A 25,174-nucleotide genomic window follows, 5' to 3' on the forward strand; every position below is an offset into this window, starting at 1 on the left:
ATTGGTAGCACCTTTCACAGAGCAAAGTCACAAAGATGAAATTATTAAAAACCATAAAAGTAAAAACATTCATAAACAAAAGGCCTAAACTCAATACCTGGCTAGCTTTACCTCTGAATTCCGCAACAGTTCTGAATATATTAATGAGACATGTTTTTTTCCGGAAACAATGACGTTTTATTCAAAAGATGCGTGACATATACAATTATAAAATAATTTACATGGCATGCCTTACTATCCATTCACTATAAACATTCAGTCACCAAATCAGACTCAGATTTTTTGTGTTTTTTTGTCATTTAAGTCTACACCTACAAATACAAAGCACATTATCTTTTCTAAAGAAAAGCCAAATCCTATAATATCTACAACAGGTCATCTCATAAAATCCGTTTAAAGTGAATCCTTAGGCAATTCTGAACATGAACTCAGTGGCTTACACTTGTGAACGTGTGTGAATGGTGAGTGTATGGAAAAAAAGCCATGACCACACACCTCTGAAGATAGATTTAACACTGATGGGATTGGTAGACTGCACAGTTGAATACAGACACACCTTGACTTGACAGTTACACTCTACACGACTAGTCTACCAGCTACACTAAACTGGGCACTTACTCATTCACATCATTTTCCATCCAACGCAAACTTCACAAAACAGAGAATCTGCCCCTTCCCGACCCCCCCCAGCCCGCATTCCAATCTCACAACGTGGGCTTTTATCAACACAAAGAAATGTTTCGGAAAACTCCACAATATACAGTATGTATAGATACTATATCTCCTTTAGGAAATAATCTCATAAATAAAATGTACAGACCAGCAATTGAGATGCTGAACAAAAGAACGGTATCAAACTGTGGTCAAAAGTGATGACAAAGGATTGATTTTCTTTTCCCAAACAAAATATTGCACAACTAACACAAAAAGGTGGGTATTTTCTTTATGCCATGCTCATGTTTTTTAAATATTTTTATTTTTATTTTTTTAGGATCAGTCGAGATTCCTTTTTAATCTCCATCCTTCCATCTCTCCTCTGACAGACATGCATCTCAATGTGATATGGACAGATCACACTTTAGTATTTAATAATCTCATAAATTCGGAGACCAAAGCAGAGCTGGTCCAAAGTGACAGCTTTCTTTTATAACAAGAACTTACAGTTGCCTCTATAGGCCCATTTTTTCCCCCCCCGACTCTAAATATTCAGCAAATGCATATTTTGGCAAAAATGTTTGAGGTGACACCAATCACATTGACCCCATGTTATAAAGCCTAGCATTTTTAGTGATTTTGGGTACCGTCTAATACAAATAAAGCTTATAGCAGATATTTGCAAATGTGCCTACTCTTGCACAAGTTCCTATCAATCGGCCCTGCTCCGTCCTTAGTTTAACACGAACACAAGCTTCACTGCCTGAAAGAGAAATAAAAATAAACCAGCTTTTCAGATTTCAGTGTCAGCTTACTAAATGAACAGATTTCAATAGCTTCATCCTTCATTGGAGTTCTGACTTCAAAGATTCAGTGACAATGATTTCAGCTTCACAACATGTTTGTGGTTGAGGCTGTGGAGTTAAAACAGCACTACACAGCTTCGCTCCACACCTGAAGTTACACTTAAAACACAATGGAGACAGGCGTTGAACAGACATCTTTCAAAGTCACCATCGTCTCTACGACATTTACACATGACCAATATGTATTTACATGACTTCTGTAAAGAGTATGAAATGGCATAGGTGAAATATACAAAAATATTTCCTGTACCTTGCTTACATGTTTAGTGTGATCTCTAAGAGCAGAGTCAGCTCCACCCTCCCCAACTACACACTCACTTCACAGAAGTGACAGCAGGTGACAAATCACTTCATCCCAGAGGTTAAGTTGTTCCATCTGTGCCTGTGTCACCATGTATATGCAGATATTTCAATAAGTACAGGATGTCAGTCAAAGCTATTCTGTACACCGCTTCCACCTCAATACTCCAGACTACGCAGCAATATTCAAAATCAGTAACCAGTCTCCCAAATAAAGCAGGTAAATTGAAATCCATGACGACAGGGTATGAGGATTGTATATCACAAACAATCATGATAATGTTAAAATTTATATCTGAATAGATAAGAACAAAATGCACATATAAATTAATCCATGGAGCAGAGTAACATTTCTTCGTCCTTCAAAGTCCATGTGGAAAAGACTGCAGCTCATCTAAGACATATTTACTCCTTGACCTTTGACAACTTTTCAAAACTTTGAAAAGTCTGACTCTTAGTAGTGCTCCTAAGTGATGCATATATCTAAGCCTCTATTCCAGCCTAGATAGACTGAGCAGAAGGAATGGCTGAGAGCAAAAACAAAAAGTCCCTCCTGCCCTCGACCACGTTTACTCATTTAATTACATCCTAAAAGCAAAAAGCAATATAATAAAGTGGTAACTGTTTCACTGACGTTTTGTACAGCAATGGATTTCAGTGCCCAGTAGTACCTGTGCGCTCTGGGATAAAAAAACAAAACAAAAAAACATCTTTGATATCCAGAGTGGTTTTCAAGTATTACTGCTGTCTCCTCTGAAAACTGCACCTCAACAATTCTCTCAGTCACCCCATCAGTTCTCATGTCTTTAAGCTTTTTCTAGCTAAAGCAGCATTTATTTGCATGATGATTACCAAAGCTCAACTCTTTGGCCCTACATGCATTGCAAAGGTGCCACTGACTCTCAAATGGAGAGAAATCTGAGGGCATCCTTAGCAGATGCAGCCAATGCTTATTGCACCAACTCTAGTGGCAGCATTGTGTAGTGCAGCATGATTGTATCTCTTTCTATGTATGACCAGGGCGGATTTTACTCTTCTCTCCAAAATCAAAAACGATTACTCTCAAACGAAACAACTGTGCCCCATTCAAAAGATTGCATTTAGATCCTACATATATCTCAGGGTAAGTATGGATAGCACTTTTCATTTGAGGCGTTGAGTGACGTTGGCTAAAGCCACAGCAAAGGCCTGAACAGCAGAGAAGGGGTACTGGAAGTCCAGGATGTAGGCGTTGCCATCAATCCTGCCAAACTGCATCACCTGTGTAAACAAAAATAGGGTTAGAACAGACTATAAGAAGGTGCTACCATATAAATATGAGAATAACATGCAGTGAGTGGTGTTTTTTGTACCGGCCCTCTCTTACCTGTCTGCCCTCCAGTTCTATTTGAAAGTTTTTGGCAGACTCCTGTGTGACGCGTCCACCAAAGTCCAGCTGGTAGACCTGTGTGGCCTCATTCCACAGTGGCTGCTTGTTGGCCATGACGTACACAAACCCCTGGCTGCCCAGCCCTCTGTCCTCCTTCTCGTTGGCCTTTCGACACTTGATCTCGTCCAGTTCACTGGCAGCCCGCAGGTTCCTCTTACTCTTCCAACCCTTCTTACTGCTCTGGCACTGATTGAGTAGCTCATCCCCGCTGATGAACAGCTCTGGCTCACTTTCTGAACTGTCTTGGAATTCGCTATTGGCAGTGGCTTTGCTCAACTTTTTAGCCTTCAACTGCTGCTCTTTCTGTCCCTTCAGCTTCTTCTTGTCCCTCCCTCCAAGCCGCGGACTGGAGATGAGCGAGTTAAAATCGCCCAGAGCTCTGCCCTCCTTCTTCGGCTTGCTCCCTTCAGCTAGTGGTGGCACGTTCGCTTCGTCAGCGCGACCATCCCCCCGCTTGCGGTTCTTCTTGCTGAACTTCTCAGACCGCTGTGGCACAGGGCTCTCGGTCAAAGACAGCACTTCCTGAAAACCTTCCCCAGCCTCAGCCATGGCCTCTTGTAATCCTCCATGGCTCTGCAGTTCTGCTGGTGGTGGTGGAGGGGGTGGTGGAGGGGGTGGTGGAGGGGGAGGAGGAGAGAGAACATTTTTGTCTACTGTCATGTGGGAGGCTTTAGGTGGGAGCGGTACTGCAGGACTGGGCATAGGTGGGCAGGAGTTATAGGTACCCCATGGTGTGTGAAGAGCAATGGGAGGAATGGGAAGCCCAGAACAAGAGCTTCCTCCTGGATACATGGGTGGGAGGGGGCAGCAGGCCAGGTTGGCCAGATTTGCTGGATAACCTGGTGGTAAGACAAGGGTTGCATCCTGCTGTGAGAAGGGTACTGGTGCCACCACCTCCTTTGGGGAGGAGCAGGGGCGTGGTGACCCTGGGATGGGCTGAAGCTGGGCACCAGGATAGGCAGTTGCTGGAGGGTACTGGAGAGAGACTTGGTAGCCTGCAGCTGCTGCAGCAGCTTGAAATGATGCAGCACTGGGGCTGGTGGGGGACTTTGGAGAAAGAATAAAAGGCAGCCTGGACACATCCAAGTGCTGGGCTGGGGTTAGAATAAGTGGGGGTGGTTTGTGGGGTCCGGTGGGGCCAGTAGGGTTCAATGTTGCTGTCCGTTCCTGAGGAACCCACACCTCCTCTGTGGCAGCTGGATCCCACTGATAGGGAGGTGGGCGTTTGACAACCAACCCTGATGCATCATTTCCTCCTAATGCCAGATGCCTCAGAGTCTGATTCAGTGTTTCATCCTCAGTAAATGCTGAATTAATATAATCAGCCCTGTCTCTGTTGCTTCCGCCTCCTGCTGCACTCCCAGATCCTTCAAGAGAGCTCAGCAGGTTGTAAGAGGACTGGGAGGCCAGAGGAGTAGTGCTGTTGGAGTGAACGATAACTGTGCTGTGTGGGGCCCCATTCCTGGGAGGGAAATCCTGTCTGATAATAGTCCCTCCTGCTATTCCATTAGCACTTCCTGGAGCAGTACCTCCAACACTGGATCCACTGCTACACTGACTGCAGGTATATAAGGCTGTTGGAACCCTCTGCTGGAATGAGGCTGCTAGTGCACTATTTTTGGCCTTAGGAGGCAGTGGTCTAGGTGGTTCCAGCATCTGGGAAACTTTAAGAGCAGCCTCTCGACTGTTCCTCCTGAGAGTGGCGTGGATCAGACTGCTGTCAAGCCTCTGACCAGGGTTCCTGCCAACAGCACTGTTCTGATTGGCTGTGTCAGGGTATGGGGGCGGATCTCCACTGGGTATGGAATAGCGAGGTGCCGTAAGTCTGTTGAGAGTGGCAGAGGTATAGGGCAGCTGGATCTTCTTCTCAGCTGAAGAAGAGGATGATGAAGAGGTGACCCTGAGAGTGGCAGAGCTGCCAGGTCCCTGGAGTGTGTACACATTCTGATTGCAGACAAGGCGCGTCCTAGGACGACATACTTCCTCCACATTCCCACTGCTGTCAAATGTCGTTATCCTTTCATATCCCAGTGGTGTGGGGTACTGTGCTTGTTGCTGACCTGAAGGATAAAGTGGAAACTCTCCCTTCTTCAGACAAAGGTCACCAGGAGGAGGAGTACCACTGGTGCCTCCTCCTGTTCCAGCATTGGAGGCTGATGCTGAGGCAGCAGCTGAGGCAGCAGCTGCTGCAGCAGCCACAGCAGCAGCCACCGTCCCTGGGTAGGGGGGCGGAGGGTTCATCTTGCTGAGCTCCAGAGGAGCACTGAACACCACTGTATCCCCCTCAGCCAGCTGTGGAGTTGAACGAGTGGTTTTGATTTTCAGTAGGTGCTCGGGTTCACCCCCCATTGCTCTCTCAACCACTAAATCAGCAGGTGGATGAGGGATCTGGATCTGCAGCGCCCCCTGCTGGAGCTGGTGCACAGCTGCACCTGAAGGCTGTCCTGATGACATGGAGGGAATAGGGATTTGAATCTGAACCTGCTGCTGAATTTGATGGTGATGCTGCTGCTGCTGCTGCTGTTGCATCTGATGCTGCTGCTGTGATTGATGTTGATGGTGCATTTGTTGCTGTTGCTGCAGTTGCTGCTGAATCTGTTGTTGTTGCTGTTGTAGTTGTTGTTGCTGCTGAATTTGTTGTTGTTGCTGTTGTAGTTGCTGTTGCTGCTGAATTTGATGTTGCTGTTGTTGTAGTTGCTGTTGCTGTTGTATGTGCTGCTGGAGCTGCTGTTGATGCTGTTGCTGCTGCTGCATGTGTTGAAGCTGCTGCTGAATGTGCTGTTGCAACTGTTGGTGCTGGAGCATCTGTTGCTGTTGTTGTTGGAGTTGCTGTTGCTGCTGAAGCTGTTGTTGGTGATGCTGCTGAATTTGTTGCTGTTGATGTTGCAGTTGTTGTTGGTGGTGTTGCTGCTGCTGTTGCTGATGCTGATGGTTATTTGGTTGTTGTTGCGATGGATGATGAGAATGCGGAGGTCCCACCATTAGGCGACTCATTTCCAGCCCTCCAAAGATGACCTGACCAGGACTAGAATACCTGGTGGGAACTGTGTACTGGGCTGTCAGGATGGTGTCCTGACTTTGGTCTGACCCACTAGCAGTCGCACCAGCAGGGGTTGTGGTGGGATTTGTGAGGATGTCCAACTGAACATTTTGATTAGCTAGGAGCGACTGGACCAGACCAATGCTTTGAGCAGGAGACATGGCCTGGGCAGGGCTATGAATGGGGGCGATGGGGATGTTAACAGTACAGGGTGGGTTGTCAGCAGCGCCACCAGCAGGGCCTGTGACAGGCAGGTCGTCTTCATCCTCACTGAAGACGTTGGCACTGAAGACGGGGAGATTTATGTAGTCCATGGAGATCTTACGCACCTCTGGCAGGTATATGGTCATCTGTCTGGGCTGCAGATGGAGGAGGCTCGTCTTGTATATGACTGAGGGGTAAGGAACAGGGTCAAATTTGCAAACTAAATAAAGGACGTTTTTAATCATTTACTCATTAACTTTAAATCGCCAAAGACAAAGATGTTGATTGGTTACCTGCACCCAGATTGGTCGGCAAGAATGCGGCTAGCCCCACTATCTTGAACTTTGTTCCCCAAATATTGGATGTGACCTGAGCAAGGTAATTTTGCTGCAATGACCAAAAGAGAATCATATTATGTAAATGCATGTATATATGAGTTTAACATCAAGCAATATTACCCCCGACCCTGGACAAACAGTGGCAGCACTGACATGTGAGATTGATGCAGTTAATTGGCTAATTAATTTGGCTGAAAGATACATTTTTACCTGAGTGATGTCATCTAGAGGGAATTCCCTCCGCGTTAGACTGGGTGAACCAATTGAGGGCTTTCGTATGGGTAACCGTGGCGACCTGGAGATCTCCTGTGTAGCGCGAGACAGTTTGGGCGATTTTCTGGGATCAATGTTGATCCTGTTGGTAAAGGGACAAACTAAGTCTCTACAGAGAAGGTAGCAAATAAAAAAACAAGTTTAGGCATGCAGTGACACAAAAAACAAAAGTAGAGCATACCATTAAAATGCAACATGGAAGAAAAGGGTTAATATAAGAGGGTTAAGGGCTGGGGTGTTTCTGAAATTCATCCCTGAGATACAAAGCAAACTTGGACTAAATTCTGGTACCACAAGAGAAAAGAAATGTTAATTAAAAAGTCTTGTGGATACGTGCATACTGTTTCACATGGACTGTTGCCTGCTAGTGGATCAGAAACACATTGAAAAAAGAAAGATAAGCTAAAGATGAAATGCTGCAGAGTCGGGTTACCTGGGCAGTTTGGGGGATTTGCTGCCTCTGGATATCTTAGGAGATTTTTTGCCAACCCAGTCATCGCTCAGCTCGATGTCACTGGAGTCCGAGCAGTTACAGCTGTCGATCATGGCTGATATCAGACTGTTCCCGTATATCTCATCTGGGGAGACAAAACAAGATGATGGATAAACGAGATACTTTGGAGCAAATGTTTTTTTTATAATTGATGTCCACCTACAACTCTGGAAAGGAGTAAATCAGGAGGGAATACAAATATGACTATATACTCCATACAACATCAGTTTTTTTTTTTACAATCATTCCAGTAAAGTTAGGCACTGCAGGAAACATAGTGGATTCGACTACTTAGAATCAAAAACCTTAATTTTAACAAAAATGATGGTACTGTTTTTTCCCACCATTTCTACACAGATACATTTAGATCAATTCAGTCTAAACCAGTCACTTTTCTCGGTTTCCTTATTCATATGGAGTTTGTGAATCAGTGCTGCTCTGGTATAGGCCGAGCTAATTTATTTGATGAACACTAAAGTGTGAATGGGCTTGAACCATTTCATGGTTGGCTTCATTTATCACTGCAGGGAGAGAGAGAGAGCTTTGATTTATGAGGAACCCAGGGGCCATCAGAGCCTCCATTAAGCAGCTTTTAATTAACACAGGCCCAATCTGCCCTGTGTGACTAGAACGTACTGACTCACCAAGCGCCAACATAAGAAACTCAAATAACCGGAAAAGTAATGGAGCAGACAAATGTGTCTGAGAGGAGGACATTTGGCATTGCAAATTTTCCAGAACGCCAATAATTGTTCAAATAAAATACAGTACTATTACTACTGATCAAAGGATGATGACGTGGGAGTCAGAGGTGAGTCTTATTCTGATATATTTTTATATCAGACCACTTTTAAAAGTCCATAATAAAATAGTTTATATTGCTGTCTTAAATGTCCCAGGTTTTACTGCTTGGATCATACACTCACCAAACATGTTAATTGGGAAACTATTTACAGTTTGTTTTATTATGTTCTATCAAGTTACCAACATAATGGAAGATCAGTTTTACCTGTTTTCCCATCAGTCTTGGGGTCCATAATGACAAACTCCGGCCGCAGTTTACTTATTCGTCTGCCCTTGAGGATAGGTACCAGACCTCCGAGATACTCCAGGTACAGAGTGTAGCAGGGCCCCCCCACCTCGGGGTTATCCTCCGTACGTTTCATCGTACAGTGCAGACGCTCGTTCCCAGCTGTTGGATAGCTCACAAAATCACGCATGTTGTTGGGATCTGGGATGGGGGGCTGGAAGAGACAGTGTAGTTTTAAAAAGTTGCTATTACCACAATTTTGCTACTTAATTTTTCTTCTGCTGTCAATGTGCCTGGTGTCTTTTTTTATGGAGGATGTTCACCTTAGTCAAATGATGTCTAAGAAGGTGACATCTATGACAACACTGGTATGCATCGAGTACATTACGTCTTCACATTTATTGCTATGGTTTTAATGGCTCTTCACACCCTCCTGCCTTGTGTTACCTTGATGGTGGGGATGAAAGCGGCAGTGACGTAGGAACAGAGGCGGGAAGGCATGGTGAGCTTGGCAACATCTTTTTCCTCCTTCACTGCTGTGGCGATGCTCTGCTGGCAGAGGAGCTGCAGGCTGGCTACGCGGTGCTCCACTCGCACGACATAAAGCGCTGGGCCACACGCCAAGAACAGACGGGAGTCCCGGTGACCCCAGCAGAGCGTTGTGATCGGACGCTGCAGGATAATAAAGCAGATAATTAAGAGAAGGAACCACATCCTTTCATAAGGTTAATGTCAAACATTAAAGGTTTGTCGGATACACACACAGAGGAAGAGTGCAGTCATTGAGGAGGAAAATAAAATTCATAAAATGCTGAAGATGATCACCTGTGCTGGTGTGTCCAGTGTGTAGATGTGTTCACCCTGAACATTGTAAAACTTGACAATGGCGTTCCTGGTGGGGGGAGGACAGGATGGGTCAGGGGAGAGGACTGTCCTCTCCATCCCTGCCACTGCCAGGAGGTCTCCCTGTGAGCACCACTGGACCACCACATCTACAGCACAAGAAAGAAAAAGTATGAACTTTAACATATGCAGATAATAAAAAAAAATTAAAAAAAGATAGAACACAACATTCCTTGAGGCTCTTTCTGTTACTGGAATGAAAATGTCAGTGAGAGAAACAAAAGATAGTTGCTACAACACTAATCATTTCATACATTATGAAACAGCATAAATAATGACTCGAGACCCACACACCTTTTAGACTTGTGTGGATGAGGGTGGGAGAGAGGTCATCGTAGTTGTTCATCAGGTTGATGTCACCAGAGGTGAAGCTGACTGTCAGCAGTGGCCTCTGGCTGTGCACTGAGGAGAGACAGAGAACACAAACATCTCAGTGTGGCAGAAACACAGTGAGGTGACAGACAGCTGTACTGACTCACATGTTTGTAAGCTGAAGTAATGTGGTACTGTGGATGTTGATAAATGTCCATGAAGGGACTAGAGCTACAACTTTACAGAGCAGTAAGAGCAGAGCAGAGAGTCAGTTACATGAAGGAAAATAATGATTAATCAATCAACTGAAAAATAATTTAGCAATTACTCTGATAAGTGTTTGACCTAAACAAGCATTTTACTGTCATCCCTGTGGGCTTTAGAAAACTATAACGGCTGTTTATTTATATTTTATATATAAACGAGGGGAGTAATCGAGACAATTATTGGCAGTGTAAAGAATTGTAAGTTGCAGCCATAAATGAGGCATCACACTGGTAACCTACAGAGGATTAGGAGATCGATATTCATCTCCAGAGTGGGCCATAAAACCAGCCTGGATGCAAGGAGGGCTGTGTGCGTTTATTGTCAGTGTAGTCGAGGGCCGTTATGGGAGACAGGTCCATATCCTGGCAGTTGTAATTCATTTTCAGTGTGTCCCATTCACAAGAATACACAACTGCACAATAACACACTCAGCACATTTCACTGATGCGCACAACTGCCATTCCCAGTTAAACTGCTATAAATAACACACCTTCAACGGCCCATGTGTTTTGTATTTAAAAAAAATCCTTGACTGTCCTTTCACATCGTCCGGCAATGACCCAATTACTAACAGTTAAAATATCCACCTTCGCTTGACTCTCAGCCCAATAACAGTGACTACATATATACCTGACCGAAATGCAATGGGTCTTGCATCAAATCATATTTACGATACTGCTGTACATTCAGTGTGTTGTGCTGTGCTTTGCAGCGATGATAGGGCATCATCATATATCATGGCAGGGAGAGGAAGAGGCAGCCTGGTGTCTCAGTCAGGATGTTCACTTGAGAGATCATTTCTATCAAGCTCAATCAAGCCCAATCAATTGCTATTGACTGGATTAATTAGTGAGTTAGAGCATTATCAGTGTTCTTGCTGAGGCAAGCACTTTTCAGCTTTACTGCTAGGCTCATTATGAAAGGGAGGGAAAAAAATAGCACAGGGGGACAACGACAGACCAACAGTTCAGCCTCAGCGACTGGGAGGTGCTGAGAAAAGGACGTAAAAAGACAGAACAATCTAAAAAAAACATACACCTCTTTTACACCATAATTAGCCGGTATATGTTGGTTTTTAAACACAGGTAAACGCAGATTGGATCCATTCCCATTGCAGACAAAAGCCAGATGTTAGTGAGTATAATGAGTTTTTGACCAGTGGAAAATAGGCTTTAGTTGGAAGAGAATCTACAAGGGAATAATTGTTGACTCTGCAATGGCACAAACATTCTTTCCTCATTTTTCATCAAGTTGTAAAGAGGCTGCTGTGTCCAAAAAAAGTACAAATTCTGAAAATAGTCCACTGTGGCCGCATATATATATATATATATCTTTGACATTGCAGGTAAGCTTATTTTATGAGACTCTGGGGTATTTTGTTAGAGTCTGGAGAGATTAAGACTGATTTGTAGAGTTTACTTTTTCATACCGCTGTTCTTTCTTGACATTTAAAAGAGTTGCTTATTTGATCTTAATTCAAGACAACACACTTTCTTGTTCAGATTAAACAGGTGATTGTTCAGTTGAGTATACTGAACATGTGCATAATTAAGAGTTTCTGATTCAAATCAAACTCTTGCCGACGAACCTTGTGGTGGGGAGTAGTCGTCAGAGTCCGTGTCGCTCTCGCTGCTGTCCTCCACCAGAAAACTGGGGTAGTTCCAGGACATCCCGACGATGCCGTCCGACTCATGCAGCAGTATGTGGGCCAGCATGCGCCCATGGCAGTCCATCACTATCACCTGTCCGTCTGCTGTACCAAACAACACCTGGGACCAAAACAGTAAAAGGATATTAGTGAGAAGAGAAAAATAACTAGGACACAAAGACAGGTAAGCAGTAATGTAAAAAGAGGTATGCTTTAAAAGGAGATGAAAGATATCAGAAAAACAGAGGGCGCATATCACAAGGAAAAAAGACAGAGAAATGGATCTAAATGGGATGAAGGTGATGAACAGACAGACACATCCACAGACTCAAATCCTGATGATGTCCAACCCTGACAATTTAACAGCGTGAAAACAAAAACAACAAAATCGCAAAACCCATTCAAGACAGAGAATGCTTCCTGTTACTCACAGCCAATCTCCCCCAGAGATCTCATCTTTCAGAATGAAAAGTTTACGTACTAAAAGTGGAAAATCAAACCTGAAAACATCTATAAGCATTTATAAGCTGTCATATAGCTGAAGTGAACGTGTGTTACCTGCTGGTCGTCAGGGGTCCAGATACCACAGGTTATCTGGCTTTCCAGGTTGATCTCGGAGGACCAGTGTCTCTGGCCGCTGACTGATCCCACCAGGACGAATCCATCACGGTAGGAGATGAGAGCCTGGGTGCCATCATGGGACCAGGTGAAGTCACTCACCTGCAGCAGACAAGACATGTCAGGTAAGATGAAATGTTGCAAGTGAACTGTTACCCGGTTAATTACAAAACAGTTTGTAGTAATCAGTTAATTCCATATCCCTGTTATGTACAGTATCAACACTGATGCTTATTTTGATTTTAAAGGAGACCTTATGCCTCATACTTCTGCCGTGCTTCTACTTCACAATGCAGGTCATTAAGCTAGGCAGAGAAGAGGGAGGAGTACAATGGCGTTTGCGTTGCATTAAATGAAAGTATGACCATTTCTGCTGACGTGTCCAACACACACACATATATATATATATATATAATTTCTACGATATATTTAAAGACTGAGGCAGTTGTTAAGACTGCCATCTACCACATCAATTGATCACAAAAGATAAGAAGCTGTCAGGATGTGTCAGACTCCAACGCTCAGATCGTGACAGTGATTGATCGATGAAGCCTACGCATCACACTTTTCCTGGAAGGGTTAATTTTTTAATCGTCAAGAGAAATGTTCGACATAAATGCCTGTCAGCCACAATATGACGAGAATGTAGGAAGAATAAAGCATTATCTTAACTTTCCTTGTAGATGAATGTGAGTAACATTCAATCATATTCACAGACTTACTGTAAATCACAATTTTTCAGTTTGATTATTTATTGTTGCTGCCGTGTGTTAGCTCCCATTGCAGTTCTGTAATGTGCTATTCATTTTCACCCCATTACATTTTCATATCTTTAAATGCACTCTATGTTCTGTTTCAGTGCAAAGTATAAAAATGCATTTTTGATTTCTTCATACCTGAGCTCCACGGTCATTGACCAGCTCCACAGACCAGCGTCCCTCGTACTGGATCCAAACAAAGATCCCTCCATCTGTATCACAGGTGGCCAATTTCTGGAAGGGCTCATTCCACCGCACCAACACCACCTGAAAGACACAAAGAAAATTTATCAAAAGGGGGACTAGCATGCATCCTCATAGGAAGCTAATGTTTCTGTATTTTCTGAGAGATATGCTAATTATATTCCAGATTTTATAGTGTGGAGGATGGCAAAGCATTTAGCAGTGGCCTTCCTGTGACACAGGTTTTTTCTCTAACATCAGATAATGTGAAATTATTAAAAGCCTCAATAAATATAAATTAGAGGAACATTAATGATGATTAATGATAGCATGCATTGTTGATTGCAGTCCTGTTGTATTATATAATCCATTTGTTTTATGTAGGTGAACCTAAGTGCATGTGTATCACAGCATGAAATCATGGTCCAGTATTTCCTGACAAGGCATTTCCCAAATAAGATCCAAAATTTATATTAATTTATTCATGACATGGAAAATTATAAGATAATTAGATATTTTAATAAAATATTCAACTATTAATGAGATAAGGTTTGGAACAGGCACTGTACTTACTCTAAATGAGAACATCAGCTGAAAGACTAAGATGCAGAAAATAAAATCCAAGTTCCCAGTGAGATAAAATTAGTATCAAACCAGATGAAAATATATCACAAAGTGGGTTAACCTCATTTTGAAAGAGTCGCAGAGGAGCTGCTAATATCCTGAATATTAAAGACAATGAGATTCAATTACTCTGTTTCCTGTTCCTGTGCCACAGATTCCTGACTGTTCCTCCTGATTATAGCTCGTCAGTGATGGCTTGTGTCTTTAATTCTCATTTTATTGAAAAGTGTTTAATTTGCTGAAAGGACTATGGAGAAAGTAAAATATATAAAAAGGTTAAAGTGTGAATTTAAATTTAAATTGATTGTAATTTAAACTGATAGTAAGAAATACAAAAAGGAGAGAAGCAAAATGAAAGAAGGGCACCGAGGGACCTGATACACGAACGTCCCAACAGAGAATACAACAAACTGTAGAACCACTTACAGCAGTGACTCACACATGCTTAGTTTCTTTATTTGCCCTGAGTTGAGTAAATTGAGACAAGGATCTCCATTGCCTTGAGGGAGGATCTGCAGAGGAGGTCAGTGTTGTTCACTGGCAGAGAACGATAGAGATCAAACTGCTCATAACCTCCTTCTTTGTCAGTGTCACCGCCATTTCAAACTCCATGCAGCCCCCCCACCCCTCCTCCCTCTGTGTCTCTATCCGTCTAGTCTTCTGTAGCGTGACTCAGCCTATTCCCAGAGGAATAATCCTAAGCAGGGAGCAGCTCTGCTCTCACTGAGCGAAGCACGTGGGCTGTACACGCTCGGTCACACAACACAGGGCAGGTTTTAGCGGGGTTTACGCTTTCCGAGTGCAAATCCAACAGATCAGTGGCCGAGAGTTGGATAAGCCAAACAGTCTTGCTCTTTTTAAAAGCATCGCCTCGTCATACCCCGCACCAGTCACACAATCTTAATTATCCGTAGTCCAGAGGCACAGGTGACAATATCTGTGTTCATATAATGAATAAAAACAAGACTTTTAGAGTAAAATACTGCAAACAATTATCTTTTTAATAAAATATAATATTAGGCTGTTTAAGCTCCATGGAGATTGAGCATTGGTACCACATCATAGTCAAGGCCATGTTTCTAATGATTGAGGCCATTGTTCTAAATGGTGATTGTTACTACAGGTGGGGTCTCTTAAGGTTTCTATCATTTTGACTGACCATGTTCCCGGATCATTAAAAGCAACCTGCCATCCATCATTCAGTCACCTGATGCAGCAGTGCACACTGTTTGCAAAGCTTCGACAGTAAAAAAATCAATTTTCATACACAAGGATCTCATTTGGGGGGAATAACAATCCATTAGTCCATCCACTGGATGCAACCTCTGGTGAACAAAATATTATACAACACAATTCAGCTCCAGCCAGTGTAGACATGAGGCTTTAGATTAGGTAGAAAACTCCAGTCTGCGTAATTCTAACATCCAACAAAGAAAAAAAAAAAAAAAAGAAACTAGCATAGGGTTTACACACAATACATGTGAGCACACTTAGCTGCACCCTTATGAAGGTGAGAATAATATGCATGTGTCAGTGTGTGTGTATGCATGCGTATAAATTTAGCTCACTGTGGAGATTAGTGTGAGCTAGTAAGGCATCCCGCAAGGGGGACAGCTGAGCACCTTACAGTGACGCAGCGATCTGGGAGATCAGACGTCACATGGAGACAGACGGGATAAGAGTGAGAAGCCACAGGACAGCGAGCGCCCAGAGAGCTCACGGGCAGAGCAGGCACACATGGAAACACACACAGATTTCATTAATCATCATGTGCAGCATGGTCAGACAAGAATGGAATTAAAAAAAACGTGGTAGGTGATTACAAGCCCCTCTCATACACCTTCGATGTACCTTATAATCAAATATATAAACTAGCACACAGAAGAGTACATACGGATGCCAAGTGATTAAAGTGATTAAATTTAATCAAGCTGCACCAAATTGTATACAGTCATAGATACTGATCAAATTGATAATAAAAAGAAATCTATATCCATGAATTATTGCAAAAAAAAAAAAAACCCTATCAATGTTAAAGAAAGAAAAAAAAATACCTGTCTCATGTCCATTCATTCCACAACCAATACCTCATAGAGAGAGAAAGTCCATGTTTGCCATCCCTTTAATTCTGCTCTTTGGCCCGCACACAGCCATTGACAACTTCTGCTTGGCAAGTTGGCACCGTCGTTACCCCTGCGGTGCCATGCTGTTGTCACTGCAGCTCCGGCCTCTTGCTGAGACTTGGAGACTGGGAGCTGAACTGACCCCAGCAACTTAACTGAGAGGACTAAATCAAATCAAGGGACAGCTTTGGGTTGCATTGGAGTCAGCAAAAGTGAGAGGACACTCTCACAGTGTCACCAGGGTACAGTCATGAGCTCATGGGTCCATGGAAACACTGGTCCTTTGCATGGGAGACTTTTCTTTTTGCAAGGTCATAAATGAACAGGCTGGACTAGTAATACAGGAACTGAGGAAACTGTATTGATTAAAGCAAAAAGGTTTATATTCTTAATGTCTAAGAAACAATCTGAAGCTGCTGGGATTTCCTGACTAATGACTCACCCCCCGACTGAAAATAAAATCACAGAAGAAGAAAGTGGGAAGGAGATTCCCTGCATTCCCTCCACAATCCCTTGTACCTCACCTGAAACTGGGTCTAACATGCTATTAAATCAAACGATAAACTCAATTAAAGAGAAGCGCTGTGCTGATACAAAAGCATGAAGGGCAGAATGGGCAAAGTGTGACGGTAGTGATTTACAGCGTGACAAAGAGGGCAATGGGACGTGACCTTCAGCAGAGGAATTATCTTGATGTATAGAGGAAGCATGTGATAAAACTTTAATTAAATATGATTTTGATTATTTTGTAATTCATTATTTTATGTATGTTGTTAATTTGGTGATATTTTCCCTCTACAGTGCTTCAGTCAACAGAAGTTAAGTGTGTGGCCGATATTAAGTGGTTTTACACCAGATTCAGTGACAATAAAATTAATCAAATGTAAAAAGAAAAGAAATTTTTTTATTGTTTTTTAGCGGCACATAAATTTCAAGTGGTACATTAAATTGATGTCTGGCTCAGAATTTATTCTAGTCCCCTGTACATTGCTGACATGGTGTATGTATTCAAACATCAGCATGCAGAGACTTCAGTCACTTACAATAATACCCTGAGGATGTTTGTGATACTGAATCGGCTCATTGTACCAAACATTTTCTCTCTTTCTCTGGGCTGTACCACACAGTTTTTGTTAAGTAAATACTGCACCTTTCTGGAACATAACAGTGAATATTAAGTGAGTTACACAGTAAAAAAAACAAGAGATGGTTTTTAGCTTCTTGTCTTGGACACGTAGGATGAAATGAGGAGTTTGTATCTGAAAAAGCACAACTCTAAAAGTGAACCAAAGTGTGCAGATATGTTTGTCTGAACCCCGACTACAAATGCTGCTCACCACAAAGAGAAACCACTGTACAGGCCATGCTGTCCTTTTGGAAAATATCTTGCAATCAGACAAGTACACCTGGATCTGAGGAAGCAGCCGAGCTCGAGTGTTACGCAACATGTCCTCTCCAAGGATGGATTAGCACACTAAAGCCATTTGCACTAAGCACATTTGGTGAGACCATTTAAATGCATCGGAGGGTTCATGTACTCTTCAATCCTGAGCAGGGTTTCTAATGTCAAGAGGTTAGATAAGGAGAGAGGATGGTAGTCAACAAGAAGGAGATGTGTAAGAGCAAAGACAAGGTTAGTGACTGGCACAAGGGAGGATAAATTGTGATAGACGGAGAGGAGGGTGGGGAGCTGTGGTGCAGTGAAAGGAAGGAATTAAACAGTGCAACGAGACAAGGGATCACAGATAGCAGGTGGTGATGGATGTGGAGGTGAGCAACACTGAGGAAAACCCTGATGCAGAAATGCAGAACAGCAACTTTCCTCAGCTTGTTACAGGAAATCTGATGCTACTTTCTGCTTGTCTTGCAATTTATCCCCACTGAATCTGAACAGATGTATTTGCTGAAGTCCGTCAGTATCCTTCTTCTCGTCCCTGCCCATTTAAAAAAAGCGGTGCAGGTCCCAGATCAGTGATAGTTCTTGCACAGGCCCTCTAACAGAGATGTAAACTGATTTATTTATGAGGCTTCACCAGGACACAACTTTAAATGCATGAAAACATCCCACAGCACAAGTAAAAGATGAGGTAGAGAGGGAAACATCATGTTGGACTAGAAAAATAGATGTCCACAGACCTCATGAAGTCCAAAAGAAGACAAAAATGGGACAAGATAGAAATAACAAAAATCATACCTCAACTCTGGAGTGCTTTTGTTAAAAACTGGGTGTCACGTGACATTTGCAGCCACACCAAGTGACACAACAAGATTTTCTGCAGAATAAAACTTAAAAATGTTTGGTTAATACCTTGCAAATTCTCTATTCATGTGCCAAATAAACTGGTATTGAGCATTGACTGTGCCATTACTTGGGTAAGGAACATCTGAGCAGAACAAATCAGTGCTGGGATCAGCATGTGGGCCACAAAGGCTTCACTGGTAGTTCAACCTACACAGTGAAGTGGTAAACACGAGCTGGTGTCCTAGGGTCACCCGTCTCTGTTGGATTAGGCCCTTAGAGACACTTGTCTCCTTTGCCTGAGCAAAGAGCCTGGATCTGGCCTCTGAGGGAAAAACAAGCAGATGGGACTTCACCTATCAGACGAATGGGAATGGTAACAAAGTGTATATATATGTGTATATATACTGTAAAGGGTTTTCAGTTGCTGAGGACTTGTCTCTGTGCATATTTTCAACAACCTTAGTGAAAATGCCCTCTCCTGAGGCCGTCACTTTATGTTCTGACTGCAACAACTACTGCTTATTGTGACAAACACAACAAGAGCCAGAGATGCTGCAGTGATAAGGAGGTTATCACACTGCATACAAGAGGATGTAATGTATTTATGTTGCTGGAAAATGTGCCGACAAAACTGTGAAATGCAAAGGAGCAGATATCTCTACAAACACAGTATTTACAGTTATGTTCCCTTTCAATAATGAATAATATTCAAGCAAACAGGAATTTGTTTAGATTTTGACTTTAAAACAAAAACTGCATTACATCTAAAAACAATTTGGCAAAAAATAAAGCTTGAGCAAATGGATGTGCAGTGGAAGGAACCCGCAATTGTTAATATTTTCACTGGAAATAAAAGTATTTCCCAAACATGATTCTACCTCTAGACATACACAACTAATGACAGGATACTGACAGACATTTTCCTCTAAACCTATGCTGTGGCCAACATTTCGTTGTCAACATGGTGACGGTCCTTGTCAGGCTTGTCTCGGATGTTCAGCTCTCACGGAGAATGAAAGGACACCTAGTGACTAGCTGCTCACTCTCTTCAGCATCTCAACACAATGTACTGTGGGGGAAAAGCACTTGATTGTCAAAAGAGGCGTTGATGTATTCTGATGTACATCCCAGAGGGACTCTTCTGCAGCATCAGAAGTACAGCCATATAAAGAGACAGAAAACTCACTTTCATCTATTTTCAGTTTGATTTAAGTGTTATGCAAATGACATGTCTGCTGCTGAAGGTTGGCTGCTCTGTTTAAATAATATCATGAAAATAGTATCAACCCTTTGACTTGTCTGGTTGATTTATTTTTAGTCTGAAATAACTGTAACTCAAATTTGTATGAAACAGCCAAATATCTCTCTGAAGAAAACATCATTAACATGAATCCCCTCAACCGACCTAAAAGTTTAATCGATAAACAGTAAAATAATCAGCTTTTTGTTTGACATTGTTGTAAATATCTTTGGATTTGGGACTCCTGGTTGGAAAAAGTGGCTATTTGAAGATGTAGTTTTGGGTTCTGTGGAATTGTGATGAGCACTTTTTCACTAACAACAAGCAGTTCTATATATCAATATAGTCATCAGCAGTGAAAATAATATTTCAGACTAATTACCTCCCCCAGGGACATTATGTTTTCACTGCTGTCCCTTTTGTTCGTTGGCAGCAGGATAACTCCAAAAAAAATGATTTTCACAAAACTTGGTTGAACGATGACACATGGGCCAAGAAAGAGCCATTGGGTGGATCTGCACAAAGGGATGGATCCAGGATGTTTCACTTTCTTAGAATAGAAAACTGACATGACAGTGTAATGAGGGTCTGCACATTTATCCTAGGAAATAGTATGACACCCACTATGAAAATGTGGCAGTGGGAGACTGAGACAAAAAGGTTCAGGGCACCATACATGTATACCTTCCTCTCATTGAAGCAGTTACCTTGTAATTACCTGTCACACTCACCGAAGGAGAATTAGACACAGAGGAGGACAAACCTTCCTTGGAAATGCATCACATGCCTTGAAAAACCTTTTAATTAGCCAAAGAAGACTGAGAGCTTTCAGAAGAGATGCTACAGCCAGACAACAGCTGAGCTTCACCAACAACATAAGATGCTTTTATCCAAGTGCCTTTGTAAATCAACCCCCTTATCCTGGCAGGGGCAGAGCCACACTCTACAAGAATACAGACCTCGACCTGTCCACCCTGTTCTTAACAGATATCTGACAGCTTAAGATCTGCCCTTTACTTTAATGCATTGCCTGTAATGGTCCACCTCCAAAAGATACATCCCTTCTGATGTTCGCTTACATTAGCCATGATCGCAGGACACTCTGGTCTATCCATCAACAGGAATAATGGTCCAACTCAAAGATGCTGGCATGTGTATTGATCTTGGCAGGAGCAGACACCTAAGAGATGAATTCATGTTGCAGTTCTTGTGCCTGTGCTCATTCATTAAAATGACAATTTACATGAAAGGACAGTCGTCACAAGCAGCGACAAGTGGTCAATGACTGCGCTGTCATTCAAAGGATGGGACGATGAGGGGAAGTGACTGCCTTTTCTGCTGAGTAAGCAGCTTTAGAAGACAAGGGAAGGTTGTCTAAATGTAATGAGATAGTTCTTTCAAAAAACTACACACAAAACTAACAAGAACGCGTCCAAACAAGAACAAAACAAAAGGTTACTACAAACCCACTGGACCTTGATGCTGGTCCTCATATTTCTTTTGGCCTAACACGGCAATAAAAAAGACCATTACTAGAAACAGGATTGTGACCTCCATGATAGTAAAGTGAAAATGTGTCAGACAACAGGATGAACAGATCCCCTTCTCCAGGCAGGCAGGTAAAACAGAGTGAGAAACAACAAAGCAAATAACAACTCGTGGCCCCCCAGTCCAGCATTCTCTTACAGATCTATCTTTCATTTGACAGAATTCATTGGACGATGGGATTTCCACTTATTTCAGACATCGCAAATTATGCATTGGGTGGACAAGTGATGAAAATCACATTTCTCAACACATTATAAATTTCTTTAAATCCAATTTAGAAGTGAAAGCGGCAAGGACATTACTACAGATGGGCAGACGGGAGTGGGGAAATGCCTTTTACTGGGGTCAAATATACATGTAAAAAGGTGTGTAAATTTGAGTTGTGCAGGTTTTAAGCTCCTCTGCAGTACATACATGAGAACAAAATGGAAATTTCAGTACTTGGACCAGATTCAAGTGGGCAGCATTAAATGACATTTCTGCTTCAGTCACTCTCTGTAGGGATCCATCCACTCTCCCCTCAGCTGCCGTATGGAATGCTGACTCAGCACCTTGCTCCATCTGACGAAGAGCTATGCTCACTGAAAGAAATAAAGCAACCTGTGTGCAATTTCCACTTTTGCCGGCCCTGCTTTACACCAACGGGAATTTTCATACACGTGGTGGGCAACACACCCAGATATTACTCCGCTGGACTTTTGAAAAAAAACAAAATAAAAAGGTCTCCAGTGCACTGGTGTTGGGAAACTCGGGAGGGTATAACCATGGTGAGAGATAAGATGCTGGGGAGTGAAACACTGAAGTATTTTGACTAAGGAACAGCAGGGAGAGCTAGTGCAAGGTGTCATCCACAAGTTAGTCAAGTCTAGTCAAATCAGACTATTTAGAGGAGGTAGAAAACTTAAAAGCCCAAAATGTGTTACGAGACACAGCTTCAAGGACATTGTTCTGCACCTGCGATGCAGTCCCACAAGCTTGGATAAGGAAATGTTACACTTCAAACCCATTTCGTGAACACTGAGTATCAACAGTAACAAAATAATAATTTGCAGTGACTTGCATTCCTGGTGTAAAGGGGTGAGAGGGTTTGAGGATCAATGGGATCAATAACCTATCACCATTAGGCTAAATTAAGTAATCTGATGTTTTGCTGCAGTTTATGGTGAAGATTTTAATATGAAGAGGGTCTGATGCGCAACGAGACTAAATACAAATGCTGTATTGTGTTATTGAGAGGCTTTTTGTGGTAATCATTCGTATTTAAATATAAATTATGATGGTTGCTTAAGGAATACTTTGAAACTGCTATTGAACACTGAAATTGGTAGATTTGTAATTTGTTCTTTACCGGAGTCTCTTTTTTAATGATACATTTTCTCATTAAACTCTTCTTACCTCGCTGTTGTGTCCTCTGAGATTAAAGTTTACTCTCTGTGGAGTGGGCCGGTCCCGTCTACAGTGGCTGGATGTGAACGTGACCCCGACGACTCCTCGACCATTCCCAGTAGCCAGCCAGCCCTCCTCGTAGTACCGCTTCCTGCATACTGGTTTCTCCTTCTCACTCTTGGGCACCCGGCCCTTCCACGACAGGCAGAGGATGTTGGAGTCGCTACACAGGACAGGGCCATGCTCCACGGCGGCGAACATCCCTGCAGCTCTCTACAACCCAGTGGATGAAAATAGTACCAGGCGGGAGGTCAGGAGGTTCTCTGAGGGAGGGTCGGTACCGTTATGAGCGCCTCTCCTCTGCTGAGGTTACTGGTTCAGTGTCGGATGTGAGACAGCGGCAAAGGTGCATAGTACTGGCGCTTTCCCTCTGCTGTCTCCTTGATTTGCAGTACAGATTGAGGGTGATCAGTGAAAGCACAAATGAGGTTGTGGAATTGGGGACATGTACCCAGATGGGCTGCATACACAACAAAAGGCACTCATTCAAGTCATTGTGATGTGTTTGATCAGTAAGCTGCCTCGCTGATGACGTCTCAGTGACAAGGCAACAGAGGGGAGAATCGCAATAAATATTTAGAAATCCTCTGTGGTAAATTCCAGACTAGTGTCAGCTGATCAAAAACAAACATCCACAAAAAAGCTTGTAAACTCTCGCAATCCATTCAACACAACCCAGTGCTTCCAGTTGACGTGAGTGAAGCGTCAGTACAGTTCAGGGTGTCATTTCTCAGCTCCACATCCCCCTCATACGATCCAGGCTGCGGGTGAGAGAGAGGAGGAGCAGGGTCTCCTCTCCATCAGCTGTCAACCCCCAGTAACGTCATGGCATCTTTTCAACCCGCCCTGGGGATCCCATGGAGGTCTGCAGGAAAATACAGAAAAACATAAAGGATGTTTGCTTTCAAATAAAGAAATGTGTCACATATACAAATGACTGAGTTTGATTATAAAAGGGGCTGAAAGGACTCACCTGCCACCTACAGCCATTAAATGAAAAATTAACGCGTTTGCCTAAAAACGCCCTCATTTACGATTACTTATATCTCCCTGCACATCCACTTTACTCTGAGGATTATCCTGCTCAGTGAGAGGATATTTAACTAATTGCTGAATTATTTAAAAAGGACCATGTATCTTTTTAGCTCTCGTTTCATTAAGATACGCGATGGAACAAAGGGGCCTTAGGGGGTAAATATACAGCTAAAGTGGAAAAAAAGAGAAGCAGCAAACAACAATAAACAGCGCGATTTTAGAAAAAGAAAGCAGGGAAGTTAAATTCAGACAGTGACAATGGTGAGAAATCAAATGAGGACAAGACAGAGACAGACCAGCAGACACCAACTAATCCAATGAGAAACGATGGATGAGAATATAACTGTCATTCGGATTAAATCACTGTAGCATAAGATCACATCCACATACATTGAAGTGAGCAGACAAATCAAAAACACACAGATATGCCAGTGTGGTGCGACGTTAACGTTCAGTGATGCTACATGACAAACAAATACAGCTGAAGCCCGTGAGGTGATGCCGCGAGCTAGCCGCAGCTAGCTGGATCCTGTATCCAGAGCTCCGTGGGTCTCCACAGACCAAAACATGTCGGCTGCGGGATAAACACTCCCGGGTTGATTTAATCTACTCAAATGCAGTGATGCCAAAATAACCCGAGATGCTACGGGGACGGGGGGAGGCAGCTACCGTCGGCTGCCTGTGTTGTCTCCTCCACAAAGAGCAGCAGTCAGTGATAGCTATCCGGCTAACCGAGCAGCTAGAGCTAGCTGCATCTGAACCCACATCGGCGGAGAGGCTGGCTCCGTCCGACCGCCGCTGGCAGTTCGTCGCTAGCCAAGCTACGGCTAGCACGTTAGCCGACTGTTTATCCTGGTGTGTTTTTTTAATGTTAGCATACAAATATTCAAAGTAACTGTAAGAGGGCGGTGTGGAGGACAAAGAGGGGACTCGTGTTGTCAGAGGGAGAACCAGGAACGGCCGGTGGAGCGCTTACCTCGGTCGTGTGCCGCTGCTGCCGCCGCCGCTGCTGCTGCTGGTGGTGTAGGTGGAGGTGATGGTGGTGCCGCTGCTTCCTCTGCCCGCAGACTGCTGCTGCTGCCGCTGAACCAGGGCCCAGACAGCTGGGGTCACGTGACGGCCACGTGATTCTACCCAATTAAACGCTCACGGCTCCCATCACTAAGTGTTTTAACTTTAATCTCATCTTCTGTCGGAGGAGGAGGAGGAGGAAGAGCACGCGTGTCTTCCTCCTCATCGTCAGGCTGGGAACGACTCACCTGTGTAGTCTGCCCACTAACACACGTGGAGGAGAAGCATTCACGTCTTTTACCTGAGTGAAAGCAGAGATTACACCTATTTCTATAAATTCATCATTTGATTTCAATGTTACTTATTGCTTTAAAAGGTAACGATCACTGTAATGTATCAAGGAACATTTTTCATTATATTTTACAGAACTGTTATAGTAATTCTTCAACCGTTTTTCTGAATATTATAATTTTTTTTCATTATTTTTCTCATCATCAGAGATTTATTCTGGAATTGTTTGGTATTTTTTTCTGGTAATTTCGCAGGAGGCTTATGATTTATTTTTTAATAATATATATTCCACTAAGAT

General features: G+C 43.0%; 1 protein-coding gene across 2 annotated transcripts; it reads right to left on the minus strand.

The window, feature by feature from the left end:
- Positions 1 to 153: 153 nt before the first annotated feature.
- Positions 154 to 24,771, minus strand: tulp4a (TUB like protein 4a). 2 transcript variants are annotated; one of them, XM_020097628.2, is made up of 14 exons: positions 24,551 to 24,771; positions 22,489 to 23,404; positions 13,272 to 13,400; positions 12,316 to 12,477; positions 11,698 to 11,878; positions 9,825 to 9,932; positions 9,453 to 9,619; positions 9,075 to 9,299; positions 8,607 to 8,841; positions 7,538 to 7,682; positions 7,042 to 7,186; positions 6,787 to 6,880; positions 3,187 to 6,680; positions 154 to 3,080 (listed from the first exon to the last, which is right to left on the minus strand). In XM_020097628.2, exons 2-14 carry the CDS (start codon positions 22,738 to 22,740, stop codon positions 2,964 to 2,966), a joined length of 5,454 nt encoding a protein of 1,817 aa, XP_019953187.2. In that variant the 5' UTR covers positions 22,741 to 23,404; positions 24,551 to 24,771; the 3' UTR covers positions 154 to 2,963. The 2 variants fall into 2 exon arrangements, with proteins under 2 accessions (XP_019953187.2, XP_019953186.2); XM_020097627.2 differs by having other exon boundaries at positions 7,042 to 7,213.
- Positions 24,772 to 25,174: the final 403 nt, after the last annotated feature.

This window comes from Paralichthys olivaceus, chromosome 19 (assembly GCF_024713975.1).
Source record: "Paralichthys olivaceus isolate ysfri-2021 chromosome 19, ASM2471397v2, whole genome shotgun sequence".
NCBI lineage: Eukaryota > Metazoa > Chordata > Actinopteri > Pleuronectiformes > Paralichthyidae > Paralichthys > Paralichthys olivaceus.